The sequence below is a fragment of the Myotis myotis genome, unplaced genomic scaffold (genome assembly GCF_014108235.1).
Source record: "Myotis myotis isolate mMyoMyo1 unplaced genomic scaffold, mMyoMyo1.p scaffold_m19_p_2, whole genome shotgun sequence".
NCBI lineage: Eukaryota > Metazoa > Chordata > Mammalia > Chiroptera > Vespertilionidae > Myotis > Myotis myotis.
This window is the reverse complement of record NW_023416324.1, coordinates 31,944,866-31,972,132: the sequence shown is the minus strand read 5'-3', so window position 1 is coordinate 31,972,132 and position 27,267 is coordinate 31,944,866. Positions and strand designations below refer to the sequence as shown.

Below are 27,267 nucleotides of genomic sequence, written 5' to 3'. Positions count from 1 at the left end.
ATATTGTATTGTGTTCACCACCCCAAGTCAATTCTCTTTTAATCACCATTTATACCCCCTTTACCTTCTTCTACTTCCCCTCAGCCCCCACTCTTCCCTCTGGCAATCACCATACTGTTGTCTGGGTACATGAATCATTCTTCTTTTTTTTTTTGCTTAAGCCCTTCACCCTTCTCCCCTGACAGCTGTCAGTCTGTTCTTAGTATCCATGAGTATTTGGAACTCATTAAATATTTGAACTAATTAGTTGTTGCTCAAATTTGTGAGGGCAAATATTAGCAGCTGAGACTAGAGGTTTAGCTATAATCACATCATAGAAGGAGGGCTTTCAGTTTTAGGATAAGATTATTATAATAATTTTTAGGAGATAGGAAACTATTGAAAGTTTCAGGAAAACAGAAATACCCTAATTTATATTTGGCTTTAGGAAAATCAAATTTTATAATATTTTACTAACAACTATATGAGCAAAATATTTTAATATTAAAAATGATTGATAACTAGAGAAATCTGGATAAAGGAATATAGAATACCCTATAATATGTTTGCAAATTTTCTGTAAATCTAAAGTCACTCCTAAATAAAAAGCTTTTAAAAAGTATTAGGGTGGATTTTATCAATGTTAATTTCCTTATTGTGATATAATAAAATAGTTATTTATTTGAGATTGATAGGAAAAGTGACAGGACCTGAAGAATTTATTATCTGTCTTTTTCTCTTGCTACTCTCCTTTATTTTCCCAGACTAATGGTGATTGTATCTTGGAACAATAATAATCAAAGCAGATAACTTGGAAAAATCAGGGGGTCAGGGGGGAATCATAGCATTGCCTAAAAGTCCAACCTCAGATTACCTCAGGGTCATGAATAACAAGTCATCAGAAGCAAACTTTTACCTGCTATTTTTATCTCCACAATGGCTTCTTCAGAGAAGTCACTATCTTTAAACAAACAATGATACTCCCCAGAATCAGAAGCGACAACATTTTCAATTCTGAGAGTCACATTGCCTTCCCCAATGGACTCTTTCAGCAATTTCGTCCGTTCCACATAATCTTTAATAATTTCTCCATAAAAATCTCTGCCATCTTGGTATAAATACACAGGCTGAGTGTAGCGGTTCCGGAACCAGCGCACCTCCATGTGTGCTGCACTTTGTGGTGGTGAAAGATGACAGTGGATCTCAACATGTCCACCCAACGGGGCCACCAAAGGCTCTACTGTGCCATGGACAATGAACTGTGCTGTGAGAGAGAGAGAGAGAGAGAGAGAGAGAGAGAGAGAGAGAGATCAAAGCATGAAATTAAAATAGAATTACTTGTTACTAATGTTATACAATGAAATATTATTTTATTAAATACAAAAAATACAGAAAATGTGTATGTGTATATATGAAATCTTATCTAATAAGAGAGAAACATGCAAATGGACCATACCTCTACTACACTCACAAGCCACACCCATCAGCCAATCAGGAGTGAGTATGCAAATAAACCTAACCAAGATGGCAGCAGCCACGGAGCTGGAACAAACAGGCTTGGGTTGCCCCTGGCGATGGAGGAAGCCAAGCTTCCCGCCTGCCCTGGCTGGCTGTGGGCTCCGCTCAAGGCTACAAAGTTTTAATTATAGAAGATAAATAAATCCCAGATACCTGCTTCCAGCTACTGTGGCCTCCACTCAAGGAGAGTCTGGGAGCCTGGGTTGCCCAGGGCCGTGGCCAGCCTGCAAACAGCCCTCAGCCCCTCACCCAGGCTGGCCAGGCACCCCAGCAGGGACCCCCCACCCAGATCCAGGACACCCTTCAGAGCAAACCAGCCGGCCCCCCCCCAAGCACTAGACCTCTATGTATACTAATAAAAGGGTAATATGCTAATTAGACTGGGAGACCTTCAAGGAGACCTTCTGGACGTTCTTCTGGACAAAGTCATGGTAGCAGGGCCTAGGTAGAGGTGGTTAGAGGCCAAGAGGGGAGGGCAGTTGTGGGTGATCAGGCTGGTGGGGGGCGGGGCCGTTGGGGGTAAGAAGACCAAAAGGGAGGCCAGTTGGGGGCAAGCAGGCCATCAGTGAGGGTCAGTTGGAGGTGATCAGGACAGTGAGAGGGGGCAGTTTGGAGTGAGCAGGTCAACAAGGGGGCAGTTAGGGGTGAGCAGGCCAGTGGGGAGGGAAGGTGGGAGCAAGCAGGCCAGCAGGGGGGCAGTTGGTGATCAGGCTGGCAGCGGGGGCAGTTGGGGGTGAGCAGGCTGGCAGGCAGAGTGGTTAGGGGCAATCAGGCAGGCAGGCAGGCAGGCAGGCAGACAGGTGAGGGGTTAGAAGCCAGCAGTCCTGGATTGCGAGAGGGATGTCTGACTGCCAGTTTCGGCCCAATCCCTGTAAACTGGCAGTAGGACATTCTTCAAGGGGTCCCAGAATGGAGAGGGTGCAGGCCAGGCTGAGGAACACATCCTCCCCCGTGCACGAATTTCATGCACCAGGCCACTAGTCTGTATATAAAATTATTTGTCAATTTTTTAAAAAAAGCTGAGTCAGAGATAGAATTCCCAGTAGAATCTGACTTTCTCACTTGACATTTTTCTGAGATTCCATTACTATCCAAGACCTATTCCAACCAAGTTAATTTTCTTTAAAGAAATTAATAACTTTAGACTCTATAATAAGCTATAGTAGCAAAATACATTTCTCTTTTTCCTTCTTGGGAGCAATTGCACCTTTGTTAGGGATGTTTTTTCTTACCCTATGTGGTTCCAGTTAGGTGAATGACTACAGTGCTACTCTCCCTCTCCCTAGAGTCAATATGTGGTCCAGGTCCGAATAGTCACAATGCTACATGTATCTGGAAACTTTAATTATGTGCCAAGTGGCAAGAATCTAAAACCCTAAGAATAAAAGCAGATACTTCCTTTTCTTTTGCTTGTTTAGCAATTTTGCAAGACAAAGCTTAGAATTTGGAACTCTCAGGAATGGAACTCTCCAGAATAATTATGGTCTCACTTGAAAGTTTTGAAGAACCAAGGATAAACCAGATTTAGAATGAGTCACCCTGAAGCTAAAACCCAGACCCCAAATAAACCCACCTCTGATTGGATAAGACAATTACTCAATAGTCTATCTGCCTAGCAGAGGAAAGGATAAACCATCTTTTTTGCTTCCTCTTAAGACTGAACATAATATTTTTATTAACAATTTCCAAGATTCAAATAAAAATTACCATAAGTGCTAAAAGATAAAAATTTCAAAAGTAAAAGTTAAAATACATAATACATACAACCCCGTAATTGATTAGTGTTGATAGTGTTTTTAATTTCTTTAAAGTTCTATTTTGTATTGATTGTTGCCAACATTATTGCAGATGTGTTCTTTTTTATATTTTCTTGAACATATTTATAATTAATTATAGATATTATCATTTATTTTTTTCCTGGTGTAGATGGTATTGTCAATTTTTGTCACTTACCTACAATATCTAAACAAATATGGAATGTTTAATATTGTATATGTTAATTTTTGGCAAGTAATTCCTGTCTTTTGGCATTTCTGGTAATAACAGCCCATGTGCCCTTCAGTAGATGAGTGGATAGAAAAGCTGTGGCACTTTTACACAAAGGAATACAATGTAGCCATTAAAAAAATGACTAACCAGTTTGGCTCAGTGGATAGAGTGTCGGCCTGTGGGCTCAAGGGTCCCAGGTTCGATTCTGGTCAAGGGCATGTACCTTGGTTGCAGGCACATCTCCAGTAGAAGGTGTGCAGGAGGCAGCTGATCATTGCTTCTCTCTCTCATCGATGTTTCTAACTTCTCTATCCCACTCCCTTCCTCTCTGGAAAAAATATCAATAAAATATATTTTTTTTTAAAAAAAGGAACGCTTACCTTTTGCGACAGCATGGATGGACCTGGAGATTTTTATGCTAAGTGAAATAAGCCAGTCATTGAAAAACAAATATTATATGGTCTCACCTATATGTGGAATCGAATGATCAAAATAGAATAGACTGCCAGCAATCAGAGCAGAGGTGGGAGGAGGAGACTGGAGGAAAGAAGGTGAAGGGATTAGCCAAAGAACATATGCATATGCATAATCCATACACACAGACAAAAGTGTGGTGTTGCCTAGAGGGAAGTGGTGGTCAGGTGCAGGGGGATGGAAAGGGCTGGGTGAAAGTGGGCAGGGGAGAATGGAAATGGGGACATCTGTAATAATATAATTAATAAAAATAAAGTTAAAAATTAGAACCAAATCTTAGTGGAGGTAAAAGAGAATAATTAAAAATATTCAATTAATCAAAAGGAAAACAGAAAGAATATAAATACCAAGAAGAAATGGAATAAATACAAAACAGGTAGAAAGATTGAATGTAGACTTTACAGCAACCATGACAATAATGCCATAAAATATAAAGGGATTAGACAAAAAGTTAAATGACAGAGATTATTGGATTAGAAAGAATGCAACACCGGCCTTTGTGGTATCAATCTGCTCCCCTCAAAAAAATACTTCAAATAAAAAGACACTGAAATATTAAAAGTAAAAGTATAGAGAAATATGCCATGAACACAAGAATTGTATGAAAGCTGGAGTGAGGTATTTAATATGAAAAAAGTAGAACTTAAAAGAAAGCACTATCAAGAATAAAGGGGATATATCATAATGACAAAATAGTGCCTTCATAACAAACCTAATGTATTTAATAGATAAAGAAAACTTTAAAATTTATGAAACAAAAACTGATAAAACTGAAAAGAAGAATAAATTCCACAATAATGTCTGAAAATTTTAGCACCCCTATCACAGAAACTGATAGGACATCTATACATAAAATTAATAGGAATACTGAGCACTCAAACAATACTAGCAACCAATTGGCTGAATTGGCATATATAGAATACAATACCCAACAACATCATGTCTAAGAATCATGGAGCATTCCCCAAGATCCGTGGTCGGCAAACTGCGGCTTGCGAGCCACATGCGGCTTTTTGGCCCTTTGAGTGTGGCTCTTCCTAAGCCTTAGGAGTACCCTAATTAAGTTAATAACAATGTACCTACCTATATAGTTTAAGTTTAAAAAATTTGGCTCTCAAAAGAAATTTCAATCATTGTACTGTTGATATTTGGCTCTGTTGACTAATGAGTTTGCCGACCACTGACCAAGATGAACCTTCTGCTAAGTCATAAAACAAGTTTCTTGAGTTTATATGTGATATATTCTGATAATATTATCTTCCTCTGTATAAGATTTACATCCTCCTCTGCTATCAAACAAAATGTTAGCTGATCTATTAAACAATGAATGGGTTAACAATGAGATCAAAAGTTACCTTGAAACAAATTAAAATGAGAACACAACAACCCAAATCTGAGGGACAGCAAAAACAGTCCTAATAGGGATATTTATAGCATTACAGGCCTACCTCAGGAAGCAAGAACTAGAAAAAGAAAACTAACAAACCCCAAGGTGAGTAAAAAAAAGGAAATAAGAAAGATCAGAAATAAATGAAATAGTAAAAAACAAACAAACAATGAAAGACAAATGAAACCAAGAGATAGTTCTTTAAAAAGATAGACAAGACTGACAAAATTTTAACTAGACTAATGAAGAAAAAAAGAGGACCCAAATAATTAAAATCCTAGCTAATAAAGAGGGAATATGCTAATTGACCCTCATGCTGTCCCAAAGATGGTGGCACCTACAGCCAATAAGGAGGGAATATGCTAATTGACTGAACCACCCTCAAAGATGGCAGCGACCAAAGCCAATAAATAGAGAATATACTAATTGACTGCCCCGCCCCCAAAAATGGTGGCACCCACAGCCAATAAGGAGGGAATATGCTAAAAGATGGCACCCACAACCACAAGATGGCTGTGTCCAGTTCCCTCAGCCTTGTAGGGGTGGCAGGCATGCTGCAAAGCTGGGCCCACCCCCAGGCAGGCCCAGCTGCTCCACACACTTGCCTCTGGAGCCCCCCAGTCCGCTCAGCCCCCCAGCCACTCAGGCCAGCCCGAGGCACAGGCAAGCCTTGGATGTCAGCTGCTCAGCCACCCAGGGCTGGCTCAAGGCACAGGCAAGCCTCAGATGGTGGCTGCCCAGCCACCCAGGGCCACCCGAGTCTCAGGTAACCAGGGTCTCCTGAAGCTCAGGTAACCAGGGCCAGCTGAGGCTTGCACTGCCGGCAGTGGCAGCAGCAGAGGTGTGATGGTGTGTTACCTTCCCCTGATTGCTGGGTTGCCTCCTTCCCCTGAGGGCTCCTGGACTGTGAGAGGGGGCAGGTTGGACTGAGGGACCCCCCCCATCCAGTGCATGAATTTTCATGCACTGGGCCTCTAGTTAGAAATAAAAGAAGAGAAGTAACAACTGACAGTAAAGAAATGTAAAAGATTGTAAGAAAGTACCATGAACAACAATATTCCAACAAATTGGACAACCTCAGAAGAAATGGATAAATCCCTAGAAATATTCAATCTTCCAAAATGTAATCAGAAAAAAATCAGAGAATCTGAATAGACAGAGTACAAATAATGATATTGAATTACTAATGAAAAAAAGTTCCAACAAATAAAAGTCCTGGACCAGATGGCTTCACAGGTTAATTTTACCAAACATTCAAAGAACTAACACCTATCTTTCTCAAACTATTCCAAAAAATTCAAGAGGAAGGAAGACTTACAAGCTAATTTGTCAAGGTCAGCATTATCCTAATTTCAAAACCAGATAAAGACAATTTAAAGAAAGAATATTATAGCCCAATATTTCTGAGAAACATAGATGCTAAAATGCTCAACAAAATATTAGCATGTCTGATCCAACAATACATTTAAAAGATCATATATCATGATCAAGTGGGATTTATTCTGGGGAAAGAAGGTTGTTTCAATATTCACAAATCAATAAACATGATTTACCACATAAAAAATGAGAGATAAAAGCAACATGATCATATTAACAGATGCAAACAATGCATTTGATTAAATCCAGCACCCACTTATGAAAAAAAAACAAAAAACTCTCAGCAAAATAGAAATAGAGGGAACATACCTCAATGTAATAAATGACAAAATCACAGTAAATATCATACTCAATGAGCAGAAATATTTCTCTTAAGATCAGGGACATGACAGGGATGTCTGCTTTTACCACTCTTATTCAACACAGTAGAAAGTCCTAGCCATAGCAATCAGACAAGAAGAAGAAATAAAAGGCATCCAGATTATTTGCAGACAACATGATATTGTACATACAATATCCTAAAGACTCAACCAAAAAGCTACTAGATATAATAAATGAATTCAGCAAAGTAGCAGGATGCAAATTCCAGCAGGTCATAATTAGGCAAGAAGTTCATCAGAAGGCTGATGGACCTTGGAGCTTCAGCAGGGCTGGAGATCTACATATTATTGTCTACCGCCAGACAGCTGAGGGCAGTTCCCCCAACCTGATAGTCCTTTATTGTTTACCAGACCTTACCTTTGACATGTATATCTGCTTTGGTAAAGGGCAAAATGTGTTTTCCAGCAAATAAAAAGCCATGGGTCCAGAGATTTAGAAAACCCACTTCACTAGGAAGTGAAGCCTCCCCTGACTCCCCCATGCCTCCCAAATTTATATTTTGTGCCTAGTCTCTGATTCATTGTTTTGCAGCCCCTTCTTTAGATTCCTGAACCCTTGCAGATGCAGAAAGACCCCAGCATTTATGGCGCCTTGCCGGGCTCCTGCCTCAGCAGGTCCAGGGGTCCCCAAAGGTGTGGATGGAGTCGGCGAAGAAGGAATGACACAGAGACAGCGTTCAGTTGATCAGCAGCCTAGCCAGGATCTCTAGCCAGGATCTCCAGCCAAGTTCGGGTCTGGATCTCCAGATAGGTTTTGCTGTTTATTGTCTTGTTACATCCGTATTTATACCAGTTGATTTTAATCCTGTCAATTTCTATTACAAAGGTTAGGGCGTTTCTTATCTCCATTCCAGGGAGTAAAGATTATGTAGCTTAAGTGTGATTGTTTGTAGTTAAAGTGATTAACTACCCTCCTGGCACTTAGTTAAGGAGTTTCATCCCCTCCCTAACTTCAGGGAAAAATCCCTACCTGGGGAAACAACCTTTCTCGGAGAGGTGACCTTGGTTAAAACACACAGCGCTAAGGGGAGCAACCATATTAAGAACAGTATGCTATATACGCCAGGTCCCTTGAAACGTATACTGTGCAGATGTTTCTATCCTGCAGCACTGTGTCAAGCAGCAAGGATGGACCGGCTTCTGGCAGCGCCTGAGACAGGGACATGTGGAGAAGAAGATTCACCAGAGTGAAGAAAAGAAGTTAATCACCAGTAAAGGTGGGGATGGATCACTGGTAAAGGTGGGTTCACTGGTAAATTCGGTGGGGAGATGAGATTCATTGCGTGTAAAGCCTTTACCAACCTCTGGAATTTTCGAACCAGAGTGGGCGGGAACGTCGTTTGTTTTAAGCCACGCCATAATGGGGAAGAATTTGATTGAAAGGCAAAATTATAGAGAAATTGAAATGTCAAAAGGTACTCTTTTAAATCAGGCTCAAGGAAAATGAGTGCCATTGTCATATTTAACTATGTGGGGTCTTGTTCAAATTGCAAAACCTCCACTTCTGGTGTCAGAGAGGTTCAAAGGCAGTTAGAGAGGGTAGAGCTGTTAATCCTCTTGCCAGGGAACTCTCTGATGCTTAGTTTAAAAATTACCATAGGATGCTTTTAGACAGGCAGATTTTAGCTAAAATAACTTTAAAGGCCAGTCAATACTATGGAGAGTGGAATAGGAAAAGATTCAGGAAAAGAACTGTGATTTATTAAGTATATATGTTATCTGTTGAATGTATTTTTTTCTGTAATTTTTGTTTGGTTTAATGTGTTTAATGTTAGTTTATTAAGCATGCCTTTAATTTAGTAAGAAAAGAAATGCAGCCAGAGCATTTGCTGAGTTTCCCCAAAACAAGCAGGATGTGGGGGTGGGGAGACACGTGGTAATCCTGTAAAATGGACGCCCACTCCTGAGAGTGCTAAGAAAAGTCTCACCTTCACCATGTTTTTTTCCTGGTCCATCATTTAAAAATTTGGCAGAATAAAGGGATGTGTCTGGGATTTCTGTACTCGCAGAGAGAAAAAGACTAGCTTAAGATAAATGGTGCACCCCATCCAATCTTGGATGGCTTCTTGAGCTAAGTTTAATCTCTTTGTGGATGCTATAGAATAAACCCCAAGACTGTTTTTTCTCAAAAGAAAAAAGATGGCGAAAATGACCCAAAGAAGAAAATATAGGCTGGTTCTAAGCAATAAGATTGGTATTTCCATAATAAAAGGTAGTTTTTGACTAATAACGAACCGCATTCCAAAGTTAACCTTAGGGCCTCTAAAAGTCAGTAAATTATCTCTGTTACAGAATTTGCCAAAGAAAATGCCTTGGATATTAATAATTGGCTTTCAAATCTCAAAATTGTTGAAACATGGATTTGTAGTAAAACTATACAAGTATATTGATAGTGGGGGTTTGCTCCTTGTTGAAGGAGGGGGCTAGTCTGACAGCAGCAACCTCTAAGGAAAGAATGTGGTGATTTTACATTTAAATAGCCACCTGGAGGTTTGCTTCCCTCCCACTTCCCCTCTAAACATAGTTTTCCAAAGTCTATGGCAACTTGGAACATTGGAGTTTGCTAAATTAAATAATAAAAATTTATTGAATGTCTAGGTATTTTAGGATAACAAAATGCTGAAATATTAATCTGAATTTGCCTCATGAAAAATCTAGAGGATAGATTTGAATCTATTAATTGAATATACATGTTATGCCCAGAATTCAAGATCCCCAAGAAACCATGCCAGGGAGTCAGTCCGATGCAAAAGCAGAAGGTCCTTTATTGAGTTAGCTAACCCGACCCGGGCCTCCAGTCGACGCAGCGACCGGAAACCGAGTGCCACCCATGAGAATAGTGAGGGGAGGGGAGCCGGCTGTGGGCCCTGCCGATTGGCCAGGCGCAAGTCGGGTCTTGTTAAATCCTGGGCGTGGCCAGCAGGGGTCTGGGCTTGAGAAGAAGGCACTTTTCTGAGCACATGGCCTCTGCCCCATCATTCCCCCCTTGTCTTGGAACTTCCGGCTCAATCATGAGACGGACTGCACTTTTATTTCACCGTCGCTAGGGGCCCGTAGTGAGCACACAGAACTATCAACTGAACTATTTTATACACGTAACAAATGGTCCGGTGGAAGGGAAAGAAACCATTTTAGCTTTAACAACTTCTATTGAAATAGGATTTTTCTTCTTAAAATTCCTCCATGGCTATTAAAAAGCCAAATCAAGATTAATTTATCTACTGTCCTGATGTTTGCATAAACACAACAAGAATGGTAACTGACTACCTTTGCTGGAATTTCATGGTTGAACCTTAATGTGCCCCGTAGGGCCAGGAAGCCAAGCCATCCAGCTGCCATCAGGCCTGCCTGCAGTATCTGCTGAGTTAGGTGAATCCCTCACCTGTAGCAACTCCACCTGAGCCCATGCTCCAGGCTTTAAGGCCCATCTCAGTAGCCCTCCTACTCGTTGCGGCCCAGAGTGTGAGGGGGTTCTGCAGGGATGCAGAGGCATCTTTACTGCTCCCCTTCTACTCTTACCAACCGCCAGTGATGGTAGGGCATGGGCCTGACACTCCAGCGCCAGCCGTCTTCAGGGCTCCCAGGCAGGATACCAGGCTTTCTTCGTGGCATTCTTAGTGGCTTCAAGTCTTTAGAGCTCAGATAGGGCTCTTTAAAACATGATACTCCAGTCAAAGTTTTCCGTTAATAAAACCACTACTAGGCACCAGTCTTACTGAATCTATGCAAAGAAACGTACTTACTTAGCATTGCCAGATTTTGGAGGAATTACATAAGGAGAAAAACATACTGATTTACTCTAAGATTTTCTGACTTTCCTTGCTAATTTCTTTTCATGGATTTAAAACAAAACAGTAATTGTTGGTCCATGCCTCAGACTTTCTAATCTAAACAGACTTTTTCCAGCTTTACTACCCCTGACATGGGCATGGTGACTCAGGCCTGCAAGACAGTATTACAGGCTGTCAACTGTTAGCTGTCTCTCAACAGAGACCAAAACCTGATGGGCACCCTTCCCTGCCCAGTTGGGCACTTGTCCTCTTGGCAGCTAGACACCCTTTACTTTTGGGGGTCACCCCACACAGCTCCCTTCCAGGACAGCCAACATACATTCAAACCTGCAAAAGAATCAAAGGTTAATATAACATATCAATACAATGAAACACAATATTGGCATCATGGCCGCTTCAGGTAGCCAAATCTACCACTAAACATGTGATCCTATAAATGGTCCTTGTCTCTTTGGAGCCATGTCCATGAAGATGCAGGCATTATCTAAGTGTATTACACAGTTTCGTGGGGGCTCCTGGTGACAGGAGCGATCGCGAGTCATGTTACCGGCATCAGGCAGGTCAAGCACTCCGTAGAAGTCTTTCCGGATGGACCCAGGTCGTGACGCCGTCTACCTTGAGAGCGGTGGGGGTCTTAATTCAGCACAGGCAGGGGGAAGGGCCCATGGAATCTCTGCCCTGAGGAACTGTGAGCCCTACCCTTAAATGTCCCAATCAGACTAGAAAAGTCACAAATATCTTTTAAATCTACCCCAGAATTCCAAAATCCCAACCTAGCACAGAATATATTTCCACACTTACATAAACAAATACAGTCTTGGGATCTTGAGCAGGTAACAGGAACACTGCCCAAGTTCCCTGATGGGGGCCTGACAGGAACAGATGTGGGGGCCTCCCTTTCCCACGTCCCAGGATGGGATTCTTGACCTATGTCTCATCCAGATAGAAACGGTACTCATATTGAACAAGGAAATCAAGACTAAATAGACATGATAACTAGATACATTCCCCATTAAGAACTTTGAGGTGCATGCCACATTTACATCACAAAATACCAATAAATCAGTTTCAGTTGTGTCAAGATACAGAACAAGTCCCTGAACAGAGGTGGTAGAAAACTGTCTAGGAATGCTTCTTTTCTATCTTTCTAAAACCCTTAGAGATTCTTGATATAATCCCCTAAAAGTTAAAGAGGAAGGAAAGAACCATTCAATGTCCTTCAAGAGGATTAAACACATTGGATCCTCTGATGTTTCAGGGGTACCAAGGAAGGAGAAATTAGGCCATGTTCAGCCCTTCTCACAATCCATCATTAGTGACCAGTCCCAGCTCACTGGTATATTATGCACTTAACATTTCTTTTTTTTTTTCTCCTATAACACCAAGGCCATGCTTTCCAGGTAGCTAGAACTCTTAGCCTTAATTCTTAGGTGATTAGCAATACATTTTAAGAGACACAGAAAAAAGAAAAATCTTTCTTGGGTAACCTAGGTAAAACTTAGGAAAACATTTTCAACACTTAAAAACAGTTCTCAACATAATAGGATTTAATCAATTACTCTTAATTTGTGTATGATATATGTATAACTGTGGTTCTACTGCTATCATACCACTGAAATTATATTAAGACCGTGATTGCTAATTTATTAAGTATTAAATAAATCCGCGAGGCTAGCACACTTTTTGCCCCATCCGCATTTCCGCAGTAAAACTACGCCTTAAAACTCCACCTCTGAAATTCTATCCTCCCTTAGTGAGCAGACACTCCTTTTGTGATTGGCTAAGTCAGAGGGAGGGGCTGTTCCAAGATGGCGGCCCCCAGGGGCGCGGCAGGCCATGTGGCCAACATGGCGGCTGCCAAGTCAGGCAGCTCAAAGTGGCGGCTGTCTACACTGTTCTCTGACAGAGCAAACCAAAACCCCTAAAAGGTAGATGGCCAACATTATATTGTAGACAAACAGAAATCTCATTAGCTGTTTATACCCTTTATAACTATCTTGATATTAATTACATTTAAACTGGTTTTTGTATTAAAAATTTCAGTTGAGATCTTAAAAATTAATCCTCTTTTTAAAATCAGACCAAGAAGTAACATATTTTGAATTCCTAATCATTTAAGAGAAAACACATTCTATTTTTTCAAAAACAAGTTATACATTAGATATTTAATTAATTTCTCCCGATTCAATTTGCACTTTAAACTTTCAGAGCTTTAAATCTTAGACATTTCAAATAAAATAAGGCATTTTCAATTAATAGATTAACTTCTATCTTCTAGACTTCATAATAGGCATACTCAGATCAACATTTCAGTATTATAGATCTCAATACTTTTAGATGATTTGAACCTAAAAGCTTTAAGTTTCCAGCCAATAAGCCTGACATAGCTGCTAAAATGGTCACAATTTTCCTGTTGGGGAAGTCAAGCAACAAAACCATAGCTATTCACATGTAAACTTGATTATCAACTTCCTGGTGGTACTTTGCCTCAGGGCAGGAAATTTCAAAAGAGCTACTTTAAATGGCCTTGAGAAACCAGTCTGTATTTCTTTCTTAGGCCCAACTTTGCCATTTTTAAGGCCAAAACAGTCTCGGGTTTTTATTCTGTACACAGCAAAAGATCAAGTTCAGCTCAAAACTATGCGCACTCGTTTTTAAACTGGCCTTTTCCCTTTACATGTGCACAGAAATCCCGGATGCATTTATAAATTTGTAAACGCTTTTCAATTACAAGAAGGATTTTAATTTTAGAATACTTGGGGAGGGGGTGACCTGTTTCCACAGACCCTCACTCAGGCGGCTGCCCGACCGCCACACAAAGGAGGGGTGAGAGCAGTCCCCCTCCCTCCACATTCATACACTTTCACCAGACATCCATTCAGAGTTTAAACAATCCATTCAATTCCTAACAACTTCCCCATTCCTGAGGGAGCTCTAAAGCCTCCCCCAATCTCCTTGAAATTATTAATCCAGCAAGTCCACAAAATAAAACGGAAACACAAACAACTAAAGGGCCCAAAAAAGTACAGCCTTCCAACTCCATGGAAGCAAAAACCGAAAGCTAGACGATGGCTGCGCGCCAACCAGCAGGAGCGACCCGCCTTTTCTCAGATTGAGGGGTTCCTACAGACCTTCCGACTCCGTGGAAGCAAATTTTCCCCTCTTCAGATGGAGGATCAGGGCACCCCCCTACTCCTCCTGCCTGTCTCAGATTAAGGGGTTTCCTACAGACCTTCCGACTCCGCGGAAGCAAAGCTATACCCCTTCAGATGGAGGATCGGAGCGTCCCCCGGCTCCTCCCGCCTATTGATCCTGTGCATCCACTCAGATCATTATTACAGGCATTTACAGGCATTTACAGATTTCAGAAGTGAGCTCACACTGGATAGATACAAAACAAAACAATCAAAACAAGACCTACCGCGGTCAGTCAGGCCCTCCGGACTGGGGGTCCCTCATGGTGTTGGGGATCCCGGCGAGCCCCCAAAATGTTATGCCCAGAATTCAAGATCCCCAAGAAACCATGCCAGGGAGTCAGTCCGATGCAAAAGCAGAAGGTCCTTTATTGAGTTAGCTAACCCGACCCAGGCCTCCAGTCGACGCAGCGACCGGAAACCGAGTGCCACCCGTGAGAATAGTGAGGGGAGGGGAGCCGGCTGTGGGCCCTGCCGATTGGCCAGGCGCAAGTCGGGTCTTGTTAAATCCTGGGCGTGGCCAGCAGGGGCCTGGGCTCGGGAAGAAGGCACTTTTCTGAGCACATGGCCTCTGCCCCATCAATACAAATGTGAAGTTATTGCTGATCTAAAAAATGCTAAGTATTTAACTTGACAGCTAAAATTTAAGGCTTCTAAGAGTTTAAAGTTCAAATTAAGTTGGGAGAAATTATATAGTTACGGTAACAAAATACATAAACTATAGAAATTTATTTTTGAGAAAATAATTCTTGTATTTTTTCTGAAAAAATTAGTAGTCTCTATGTGCAGTAAAATTTCAACCTAAGATATAATATTTTATATCATCTAATTAATAAAGAGGATTAATTCTGTGGTCTGAACCAAATTTTTAATATACAAACCAGTTTAAATTTAATTGATATCTTTTAGAATAATTATAAAAAGTATATAACATAATCTTTGGGATATATATATATATTTTTTGATGCTCTTTCCAAGTTAAATTTCAAGACTTTAACCAAGAGATGGCATTTGAAGCATTCCAAGGGCCCTGGAGTGATTAAAAAAATTTATTCTCTTTTCTTAAAAGAAATATTTTTAAACTAAATTAGGCTGATGTAATATACTTGAAATCATGGAAAGCTTTATCAAATAAAAATTAATAAATATGTTTTATTTATATACATATATTTTAATGTTGTGAAGGTTTTAACCTCTTAAGGGAGGGCAAGGCAAAGTTGCTAAATATTTCTTAGGATTCAGCAATGGAATTTTAAAAACAAAAGCCCTGGGAGCCTGCTTTTTGGCTTGGGGCGGGGGGGGGGGGGGGGGGGCACATAGGGAAGTATCTATACTTCATAGGTCAAATGTATAAGTTTGTTTGCTTTGCTTTTTCAATAAAGATGCCTACTTTAATTACTTAATAAATTAGCTTTTTAAAATATAATCAAAATCTCATATAATTTTAGTTATCTGAGAAGCCACTCCTATTTAATAAAAGACAAAAAGGGTAATTGACCATACCTTCGCTATGCTTCCCATTGGCTAATTAGGGTGATATGCAAATTAACTTCCAACAAATATGGTGGTTAATTTGCATACATAGTCGCAATGATGGGAGGCAAAAGGGGAAGGATGGAAGTACTGTGATTGGAAACCCAGGTGGCAGGCAAGAGCCGGTGGCCGCCTTTGCCCTGGGGGCCGCCTTTGCCCTACCCCCCAGCCCTGGATCAGAGAACTGAGGCCACCTTTGCCTGTCCCTCAGCCGGTGATCGCCATCGGAAAGCCAGGCTGCAGGCGAGGCGGCACCCCGAGGACTCAGGAGCCGCCTTGCCTGCAGCCCCATGATCGCGGTGGTGATCGGAGGGAGAGAGAGCCGGGGCACAGGTGAGCAGGCACCCTGGCACCCCAGCACCTGACATGCAAAAGTTGGGGATGAAATGACTTTTCCCAATCACATCTGCAAATATGTGGTTTTGGGGGATCAAGCCCACAACCTGGGGAAGGCATCTCTGAAGAGTTCACAACAACTCTCTTACTTGGCAAGGAAGAAAAAAGTTGGCAATGGAAACAATCCCTTACATCAAAGTTAAGGTCCCTCTGAGTAAAAAAGAATATTTCCAGTGTAAAGGAGGGAGCAGGCAAAAAAATAGGTTCTCATGACTTCCACTGAAGTTTGAGCATATGACAGAGTCAAAACAAACATACAAATTAAAACAGACAGTGGACATTCAAATGACCCGAATCAACTGTCACTGTTTGTCCCAATAGCAGCAATGCTTACTTGATAATATAGTTTAACAAACAGACAAAACAAGTCACATGATAAGAGAGGTTCAGCTTCTAACATAAATTGAATATGTTCTTTAAAAATTCTCATGTCCTCCCCTCTGACTATAATTTTTAATTTTCCAATCAGAAAATTACCCCAGGTGATCCAGTAACATGTAGAACTCCAGTAACCTAACTTATTTAAAAAAATAAACATCTAAACCATTTTTAAAATATTTAAATTGATATTTTAGGGTTAAAATTATAGAAGATATTTAGATCCAAATATATTTTCTGAATAGAAAATATTTCAGTTTTTGATTTAAAAAAAATAAACATAAAAAATATATGTGACACATTTTCCCAAGGAACTCTGAATTAGTACCTTTCCCTCTAACTTTCTTCAAATTAAGAGAACCTATGGAGTTCCCTATACTGCACAAGTTTTAATGAAAGAAAATAAAACTTTCTAAGAGCATCAAATACATGTTTTCTTATTTACAAACATATATACTCTTCTCTCTCTCTCTCTCTCTCTCTCTCTCTCTCTCTTTAAAATATATTCTTACTGATTCAGAGAGGAAGGGAGAGGGAGAGAGATAGAAACATCAATGATGAGAAAGAATCATTGATTGGCTGCCTCCTACACGCCCCATACTGGGGATCAAGCCCACAACCTGGGCATGTGGCCTGACCTGGAATCAAACTGTGACTTCCTGGTTCATAGGTTGATGCCAAACCACTGAGCCACACCGGCCGGGCTCAATTCTTATTTATAAATTCATTCCAAGGACATATACAGCTTGAAAAGCTTTGGAAGTAGTTTCAAAAAAAAACTAGCTTTTAAGTAACAAGAAAACAGTTATAGAAGAAAGTTTAAATTAAAAGAAAAAATTTGTTTTAATTTATTCAAGAGTGGGAACATCCTCCATGAAAATGTGTACCTTGACTGTGGATAGCTGGGTGGCCTTATCACACCTTAGAAATTCAAATGCTTTTTACAATGAAAAGAAAGAGAGTTTCATCTCATTTCTCTCCCAGGGTAGATGTCTGTCAATAGAAGGTGGACATCAATAAAAGGAGGGGCTTGCACAATCAATCCAGAAAGTCAGCAATCTATGAATAATTCAGAACTGAGTATTTATCTCCTCTGCCACACACCCTCCCTCCCAGCCAGTGAGCAAGATAATTACTCTCAAGTCAAGCTAAGTGCCACCCAGTCACAGTGGCCCAGTGCTGACATACAAAGCATACAAATAATTCTCACTCTGGCATAAAAGTGACAACTTTCTTAGAAGAAAAGCAGATACTGTAAATTTCTCAAAGTCTTCCTGAAACATTTTTTAAAGTAATTTTTACTTCTTTAGAAAAAATGCATACATGGCAAACCATCTGTGATAAAAGGCCCATTCTATAAAATTTTACCTGGTCCTACTCATATCTGCAATCATAATCGTATTTACAGACAAATATATCTATACTAATAAAAGAGTAATATGCTAATTAGACTGGGAGACATTCCAGGAGACCTTCCAGATGTTCTTCTGGACAAAGCCATGGTGGCGGGGACGAGGTAGAAGCGGTTAGAGGCCAAGAGGGGAGGGCAGTTGTGGGTGATCAGGCTGGTGGGGGGCAGGGCCATTGGGCGTAAGAATACCAGCAGGGGGGCCAGTTGGGGGCAAGCAGGCCATCAGTAAGGGTCAGTTGGAGGTGATCAGGACAGTGGGGGGCAGTTTGGAGTGATCAGGCCAGCAAGGGGACAGTTGGGGATGAGCAGGCCAGTGGGGAGGGATGGTAGGGGTGAGCAGGCCAGCAGGAGGGGCAGTTTGGGGTGATCAGGCTGGCAGGGGGGCATTTGGGGGCAAGCAGGCTGGTAGCAGGTGGGGGAACAGTAGGGGGCGAGCAGGCCAGTAGGCAGGCAGGTGAGCAGTTAGGAGCCAACTGTCCTGGATCGCAAGAGGGATATCCGACTGCTGGTTTAGGCCTGATCCCTGTAAACTGGCAGTAGGACATCCTTCGAGGGGTCCCAAATTGGAGAGGGTGCAGGCCAGGCTGAGGAACACACCCTCCCTTGTGCACAAACTTCGTGCACCGGGTCACTAGTGTCTTTATAAGCAATTGGCTTCAACAAAGGCCAATGTAAATAATTGCATTCCTGAGACCTCCCATAATCCCACTGTGTATGCAAATAAGCACAAGCAAAAAGAATGCTGTTTAAAAGTAAATTTTAAGCTTGATAAAAAGGAGAAATTTTAAAATCTCTTCTGCTGATATTTACAGGGTAAACTGAAGGATATTATTTCAAGCATTAAATGTGATCATTAGTAGTCACCATAAATAAAAAGAGAGTCACTTGAATTATAGGAATGGTAAGATTAGTCAGCACCTCAAAAGCAACCCCATTTGTTGCTTCATGTAAAAGAGAGAAAAAGGCTTTTAAAGGAAACCCTCTAAAGGCAGCCTAGAAATTACCTTGGCAGGAAATAAAGGGAAGTACCCTTCATATATTTAGAAACTGTGGATGAAAGTCAATGTATTAGGCCTTGAAAAGAGAATTAAATAATTTGCATTTTTGCCTCCCTGGCAACACTTATGTGAATATACTTGGGGACTGATAGCAGAAATTCAATTAGTGTCATTTACTGTCAACATCCAAGAACAGATGGAGTTGGAAAATAAGCCTTGTTTTAGACTGATTTAAATTGGCAAGTTGAAATAAGTGAATATTCAGGGGAACTTAGTTGTACGAGGCAGGAAACTATTCCTAAAGCATTAACTAATTTTTTACTGATGGTTCATCTCATAGTAAAGATGCTTAACATGCAATGAATCCAAACCAGTCATATTTCTGTACAAAGAATTGAATTAAAAAACTATCAAGGCTGCATTTCAAGATTTCCAAAAGCCTCTCAATATTATTTAAACATAAAAAGGGGGGATAGTGGAGTAATCTCCTGTAAGTAAATTACATTAAGCCTTAATTATTTACATTTTTTTACTTTAAAAATTTTTCACTTGTAATGCTAATGAAAGGATACACATGATGTCAGAATAAGCCAAAGGAAAATAGTTTGGGCAAAATGAGAAGATCCCAAGTCTAGTTTATAGAAAGATTCCTTCATTAACCTTTGGTTGAGAATATGCTTATATATTTCCAGAAAACTGCTCCAGCCCATGTGGATTCCTGCAATAATGTATCTGAGAGAGAAATTAATGAGACTACTCCAGCCACAGATGGCAGTGGCCCTAAGCAATACACTGAGGAGACAGAGGAAAAATAGTCCAGAGATGGAGGATGGTGAAGATGCCTTGCCATACTAGCAGTCAGCAGCTGTGCATCACTGCAGGTTGCCCGGGACAAAGCCAAAGAATGTCGGACCTGAATTGCCATTGCTCACTGTCTGTCCACCATCTAGAACTGGAATATCATTGCTGTCATGTCACAGAGAACAGTGATTGGAAAGGGAACCCATAAAAAACTGTTGTACAGTGATTGGAAAGGGACTCAAAGAACTGTTGGCCCAGAAAGGAGCTTACTGCAGACTGATTCCTTTGATGCCTGGCAGCAATTTAAAGGGACATGAAAGAACTCAATCCTTTCCATTGAACTTAAAAATCTTAAAAGAACCCAAGCTCTGCAAATGACATACATTCTTGTTAAATTTATTAAATCAAAAAGGGGGATATGCTGGAGCAAATTCCAGCAGGTCTTAATTATGCAAGAAGTTCATCAGAAGGCTGATGGACCTTGGGGCTTCAGCAGGGCTGAAGATCTACATATCATTGTCTCCTACCAGACAGCTGAGGGCAGTTCCTCCAACCTGATAGTCCTTTATTGTTTACCAGACCTTACCTTTGATATGTATATCTGCTTTGGTAAAGGGTGAAATGTGTTTTCCTGCAATTAAAAACCATGGGTCCAGAGATTTGAGAGCCCACTTCACTAGAAAGTGGAGCCTCCCCTGGCTCCTCCATGCCTTCCAATTTTATATTTTGTGTCTAGTCTCTGATTCATTTACGTGCAGCCCCTTCTTTAGATTCCTGGACCCTTGCAGCTGTGGAAAGACCCCGGCAGGCAAAGGAGTGAAGAATGGAGATATTTGTAATAATGTAAACAGTAAAACTAAAGTAAGAAAAAAAACAACCCTAGCTGGGGTGTGGCTCAGTTGTTAGAGCATCAGCCCATGCACCAACAAGTTGTAGGTTCGATTCCTGGTCAAGGGCACATACCTGGGTTGCAGGTTCCATCCCTGCCTGGTTGGTGCATGTGCGGGAGGCAACCAATCAATGTGTCTCTCTCACATCTCTCTCTCTCTCTCTCTCTCTCTTCTCCCCCTCCATCTCTCTTCCCCTTTCTTCCTCTCTCTTAAAAAAATCAATGAAAAAGATAGCCTCTGGTGAGGATTAAAAACAAAAATGGAAAAAAGGAAGAGAAGGGGAAAAAATAATGTTAAAAAAAAAAGATGACACAGGGGAGGGGAGTGTGGAGAACTGGATTATAGAAGGGGAAGAGATTAGCCAAAGAACATATTTACATAGCCTATGACACAGACAACAGTGTGGTAAAGACTAGAGGGGAGGAGTGCTGGGTGGAGGTGGGCAAAGTGGGGGGACAAAGGGGGACATCTATTATAGTGTCAACAATATAAATACATAAATACATAAATAATAGTTACTTGATCACCAAAATTCAATCAGGGACTGAACTGATTTAAGATTGCTATGGAGACTTATGACAACTCAGTATCTTCCAGTTCTCTCCAATTCCTCATGATTAACCATGCCAACAGTTTCAAATAATAGTCTGGAATGTTAAAATGAGCCTATTTCATTTGCTGATGTTCAGCATCACTAATGCAGAGCTTTGGAATTGAGAAAAAGGCTTCATGGGAAAATTGATCATGTTTTGAGGGCCCTCAAATCTCCAATCTTGTGCCTCCCATTCCACAAATCTTCTAGAACTTCTGCCAAAGATAAGCCACTGTTTTCAACCCTTTATCCTTTCCCAGAATTGTCTCATATCTCCAGGGAAAGAACATGTATGGAAAATATACCTACAGCTCCATAATTTTTCCTAGGTATAATATTAAGCCTTTGTCTTCATTGCTTTAGCAACTCTCTGATGCTTTTTAACCAATAATAAAACATTATCGGTTTACTTTATCCAGGTTTCTATGTGTTATTAGCAAGAGCTTTGATGAAAACCAAACACTCCATTACATTCAGAAAGAAAAATATTTCCAGTACAACATTTTAAGAAAGTATTTTGAATTTGATCCCTTTTATGTTGATTATATGTTTCTTCCACACAATTGCATTCACTTTTTATTTTCTTATATCTGGCAAATACTTAACAAATTTGTTTTCACAATCCTAGAAATATAAGTAAGAAATCTTAGGAAAGTAAGTAAATAAAAGGAGAAAAGCCTAAAGACAGACATTTGGTAAATATTTATGTTTCAGAGAGCAGAGAGGAATGTTGATTTATTAGATCAGTTCAGAAGGAGAAACTAAAACTTCATAGAGTACTGGTAAGAGGGAGAAGTTGGTTTCTTTGTTTGATAGGTGTTTTTTTTTTTTCAAAAATGCCTTGTAATTTTCTTAATTTATTGCATAAAACTCAGAAACACTGAGAGATACTCTGGACAGTTAACTCTTCCCATATTATTGGCCTTGCTTCAAAAAAATCTAATAAAATATATATTTTAAATTATGTAAAGATAACCATTAACTACCAAACCACAGGCAACTCAGTATATTTAATTTCACAATTAATTCGCAATTAATTAATTGTGAAAACAGTTAGGAAAAGGACACATGACTGAGGCTGCCTGCAGCAATGTAGCATAAAAAGACTTTTTAAAGTTAATATTAAGCGAAGAAATATAGTGACATTTAATTTAATATTTGTTTAGTTCAGTGAAAAAAAATCAACTAATACTTATATGTTATTTCTTTATACTGGTATCAACTTAATATAGTAGAATAGTTATCTAGAGAAATTAACTAATATCATATAAAAATATATTTTTAAAGTTTTTTAAGGAAAAACTATTTTAGGTCTGATAAAATTCTAATTATTATTCTTAGACAAAAATATAGTAATTTTATCTTTCAAAATTTATTCATGTATATGTATAATTTCAATTTGGAATTAACTAACCTCTACCTACCTTATTTTGCATGCACAATTTTAATGTCAATATATATTAATATATCCATAATACAAGAGCTCTTACTTATACATTTGTCAAATGTTCATGCCACCCCAATCTTGTACAGAGATCTCAGTAATCTGCTGAATTGTGTTTCAATACTGATGATAATAAGGACAATAATAAATATTTTTAAATAATTATGTTCAAGGCACTATTCTAAGTTTTATCTATATTCCCTTTAAAATATACATTATATTTTAGACATATATTTATTAGTCAATATTGCATGGCAAATATTTATACAAAATTTAATTTTAGTAAACTATATCATTAAATATATATAATCTCTTTAGACACTCATCTTTTTTAAAAATATTTTTTATTGTTGATAGTATTACAGATATCTCTCATTTTCTCCCCTCCCCCCTTTCATTTTTTAAACACATTATCAGTTTTTAAACTTTCGTATTTGAATTGATTTCACAGAGGTAGGGATAGAGAAGGTAGAATCATCAATAATGAGAGAGAATCATTGATTGTCTACCTCCTGCATGCCCTCTGCTGGGGATCAAGCCCACAACCTGGGTATGTGTCCTGACCAGAAATTGAACTTTGATCTCCTGATTCATGGGTTTATTCTCAACAACTGAGCCACACTGGTTGAGCTAAACACATTATCTTTTAAGAAAGATATTTTGTCATTAGACCTCAATAAAAATACATGAACTAATTACTAAAATGGTTCATATCTTATAGATAAAAAAACTAAACTAATTTTATTTTAATGAACCACAGGTAGACTTTCAAATTAAAAGTACTATCAATAGAGAGATCCAAGATGGCGACCAATGGGATGGCAGGCTGCAAGATAGTGTATGAGTGAGAGAGTGAAAGGAGAGTGCGTGGACATGTGGGGAGTGTCTGTATTTATGAGTGAGGGACAGCTATATTCCACAGACTTGTTGGGGACTGGTGGACCAGGCTACTCTGGCTGGGCACCCTCTACTACTGCTGAAATCTCTCCTGGAATGGCTGGATATGCCACAGAAACTGTGCCATCTTGAAGGGGAGAGCAGCTGTGATCAGAAGCCCAGCCTTACCTTCAACTGGGGAGACCTCAGATACCTCTTGAGACCCTACAACCACAACACCCAAGAACCAGCCTCCTCAGCTGTGAACCCACAAACACCGAGACTCCAGCCTTCCCAGCTGTGGGCACCTATAAGTTTGTCCAGGGGGAGACAAAGTGGCGCTGAAAACACAGACATGGATGGGTCCTATACCTTCTCAAAGAGCAGATAGAATGAAAAGCTGAATGGAATAACATCCACTGGAATTGGTGAATTAAACACAGCTGGTGAGGCAATCCGTGGATGGAAAGGTCAGAGATTGCCTAGAGAGAGCTCTGCCTCCTCAGATGCATCTGGGTGTTTGTTGTTTGGGTGTTTGTTGTTTGCATTTTTTGGATTAGTTGTTGGTTTTTGGAGTTTTCTCCATATATATATATATATATATATATATATATATATATATATATATATATATATTTTTTTTCCCCTTCTTTTTTCTTCTCTTTCTTTTCTCTCTTACATTTTTTACTTTGCTCAAAATCATTTTTGCACTCTATTCTCTCCCCTAATTCTCTTTTTTCTGGTGGTCACCTTTATTTGGGTTATTGATATCATGAATACATTTGTGTTTGATGCTCTGTGCATGGTATCTTGTTGAGTTGTATTATATGCGTTTAAGTCAATGCAGGAGAGAGAAAGCTACATAACAGACATCCTGAGAGGAGCGATCATGGGGAGACAAAGAAACAGCCCCCATATGAAAGAGGAGGAATCAGTAGAAAATGAAGTAAATGAAATGGAGGCAAGCAATATTTCAGAGAAAGAATTCAGATCAATGGTCATAAGGACACTGAAAAGGATGGAAGACAAATTCAATAATATGTGTAAGAACCAAGAGGAAATGAAGAAGAACCAAGAAGAAATGAAAAAAATAACATCACTGCAACAAAAAACACAATAGAAAGCATCAACAGTAGACTAGAAGAAGTGGAAGACTGCATCAGTGAGCTAGAAGACAAGGTAGGAAAAAATACCCAAACAGAACAGCAATTGGAAAAAGAAAACACCTTAAAAAAACAGGAGGAAAGCCTACGGGAACCTTGGGACAACACAAAATGAAACAACATCTGCATAATAGGGGTGCCATAGGAGAGGAAACTGAGCAAGGACTAGAAAACCTGTTTGAAGAAATAATGAAAGAAAACTTCCCTAATGTTGGGAAGAAGAAAAAACTCACAGAAGCCCAAGAAGCTCACAGAGTTCCAAAAAAGATGAACCCAAAAAGACCAACACTAAGACACATTATAATTAATTTGGCAAACACTAACAACAAAGTAAAAGTCTTAAAGGCTGCTAGAGAGGGACAGAAAGTTACCTACAAGGGATCTCCCATCAGACTATTGACTGATTTCTCAACAGAAACACATCAGGCCAGAAGGGAATGGAATGAAATATACACAGTCACGCAAAGCAAGGGTCTGAATCCAAGAATACTGTATCCAGCAAGGCTATCAATCAAAGTTGAGGGTGAAATCAGGAGCTTCACAGATAAAAAAGGACTAAGGGCGTTTATTACTACCAAACCAGCAATGCAAGAAATGCTAAAGGGTCTGCTGTAAAATGAAGAAATAGGAAGGGAAGAAGGAACATAGACATAAAGTATAAAAATTGTGACAAACAAGCACCTATCAATAATAACTTTAAATGTAAGTGTATTAAATGTACCAATCGAAAGACATTGAGTAGCTGAGTGGATAAGAAAATATGACCCATATATCTGCTGTCTACAGGAGACCCACCTCAGAACAAAGGACTCACACAGACTGATGGTGAAGGGATAGAAACAGTTTTATCAGGCAAATGGAAATAAAAGAAAAGATGGGGTAGCAATACTTATATCTGACAAATTAGACCTCAAAGTAGGCCATAACAAGAGATAAGGAAGGCCACTTCATAATACTAAAGGGACCAATTCAACACAAAGATATAACTCTGGTAAACATATATGCACCCAATACAGGAGCATCCAAATACATAAAAAAAACCACTTCTGGAGGATATCAAGGGAGAGATTGACAGCAATACAGTCATAGTAGGGAACTTTAATACCCCACTAACCCCACTGGATAAATCCTCTAAACAAAAAATCAGCAAAGAAACATCAATCCTAAATGTCTCACTAGATCAGATGGAATTAATTGACATCTTCAGAACATTTTACCCCAAAGCTACAGAATATACATTCTTCTCAAGTGCACATGGGTCATTTTCAAAGATAAACCACATATTGGGACACAGGCAAAGTCTCCCCAAATTCAAGAAGATAGAAATCATATCAAGCATCTTCTCAGATCACAATGGAATAAAATTAGAAATCAACTACAATAACAACAATGAAAACAATCAAACAAATGGAGGCTAAATAGTATGCTATTAAACAATGATTGGGTTACCAAAGAGATCAAATAAGAAATAAAAAGCATCATGGCAACAAACGACAATGAAAACACAATAATCCAAAATCTATGGGACACAGTGAAAGCCGTCTTGAGAGGGAAGTTCATAGCTCTACAGGCCGACCTCAAAAAACCAAGAAAACATGGTAATAAATTATCTAACCCAACAACTGAAAGAGTTAGAAAGAGAGCAACAAGAAACGCCCAGCATAAACAGAAGGTAGGAAATAATAAAGATCAGAGCACAAACGACATAGAGACAAGAAAAAAAAAATACAAAAGATCAACAAAACCAAGAGTTGGTTCATTGAAAGGATAAACAAGATTGATGAACCTCTAGCCAGGCTCACCAAGAAGCAAAGAGACAGGACCCAAATAAACAAAATCAGAAATGAAAGAGGTGAAGTAACAACTGATCCCACAGAAATACAAGGGTTTATGAAAAATTACTATGAACAACTCTATTCCAACAAAATGGACAACCTAGGCAAAATGGACATATTCTTAGAAAAATACAAACTCCCAAGACTCAATCAGGAAGAATAGAAAAACCTGAATAGGCTGATAACTACCAAAGAAATTGAAGCAGTGATAAAAAATCTTTCAGCAAACAAAAGCTCTAATCTGGATGGCTTTACAGGGGAGTTCTACCAAGCATTCAAAGAAGAACTAAAACCTATTCTCCTCAGACTAATCCAAAAAATTCAAGAGGAAGGCACACTTCCAAGCTGATTCTATAAAGCCAGCATTACCCTCATTTGTTGACTATAATGAGCAACATAAATTGATGAACAAAAACAGATTTAGAGACAGAAAAGCATCGATCAGATGCTTAAACCTCAGGTAGGGGAGGGTGGGGGTAAGGGGGAGAGATCAACCAAAAGACTTGTATGCATGCATATAAGCATAAGCGATGGACGCAGACAACAGGGGGTGAGGGTGAGGGCAAGACTCGGGGGATGAGGGGACAATGGGGGGATAAAGACACATTTGTGATACCTTAATCAATTAAAAGTTAAAAAGAATGGGCAAAGGACCTAAATAGACACTTTTCGAAAGAGGACATACAGAAGGCCAAGAGACATATGAAAATATGATCAAAGTCACTAATCATCTGAGAGATGCAAATCAAAACAACAATGAGATACCATCTCACACCTGTCAGAATGGCTATCACCAACAAATCAACAAACGACAAGTGCTGGAGAGGATGTGGAGAAAAAGAAAACCTCATGCACTGCTGG

General features: G+C 39.6%; 1 protein-coding gene across 4 annotated transcripts in view; it reads right to left on the bottom strand.

Annotated features, from left to right (window-relative positions):
• Positions 1-27,267, bottom strand: part of LOC118676429 (putative selection and upkeep of intraepithelial T-cells protein 1 homolog) — an 80,904-nt gene that overhangs the window by 35,378 nt on the left and 18,259 nt on the right. For all 4 annotated transcript variants that reach the window (XM_036350322.1, XM_036350324.1, XM_036350323.1 and 1 more), the window contains one exon: positions 896-1,243. In XM_036350322.1, the coding sequence (XP_036206215.1) occupies positions 896-1,243 (348 nt within the window). The remainder of the gene's footprint in view (positions 1-895; positions 1,244-27,267) is intronic.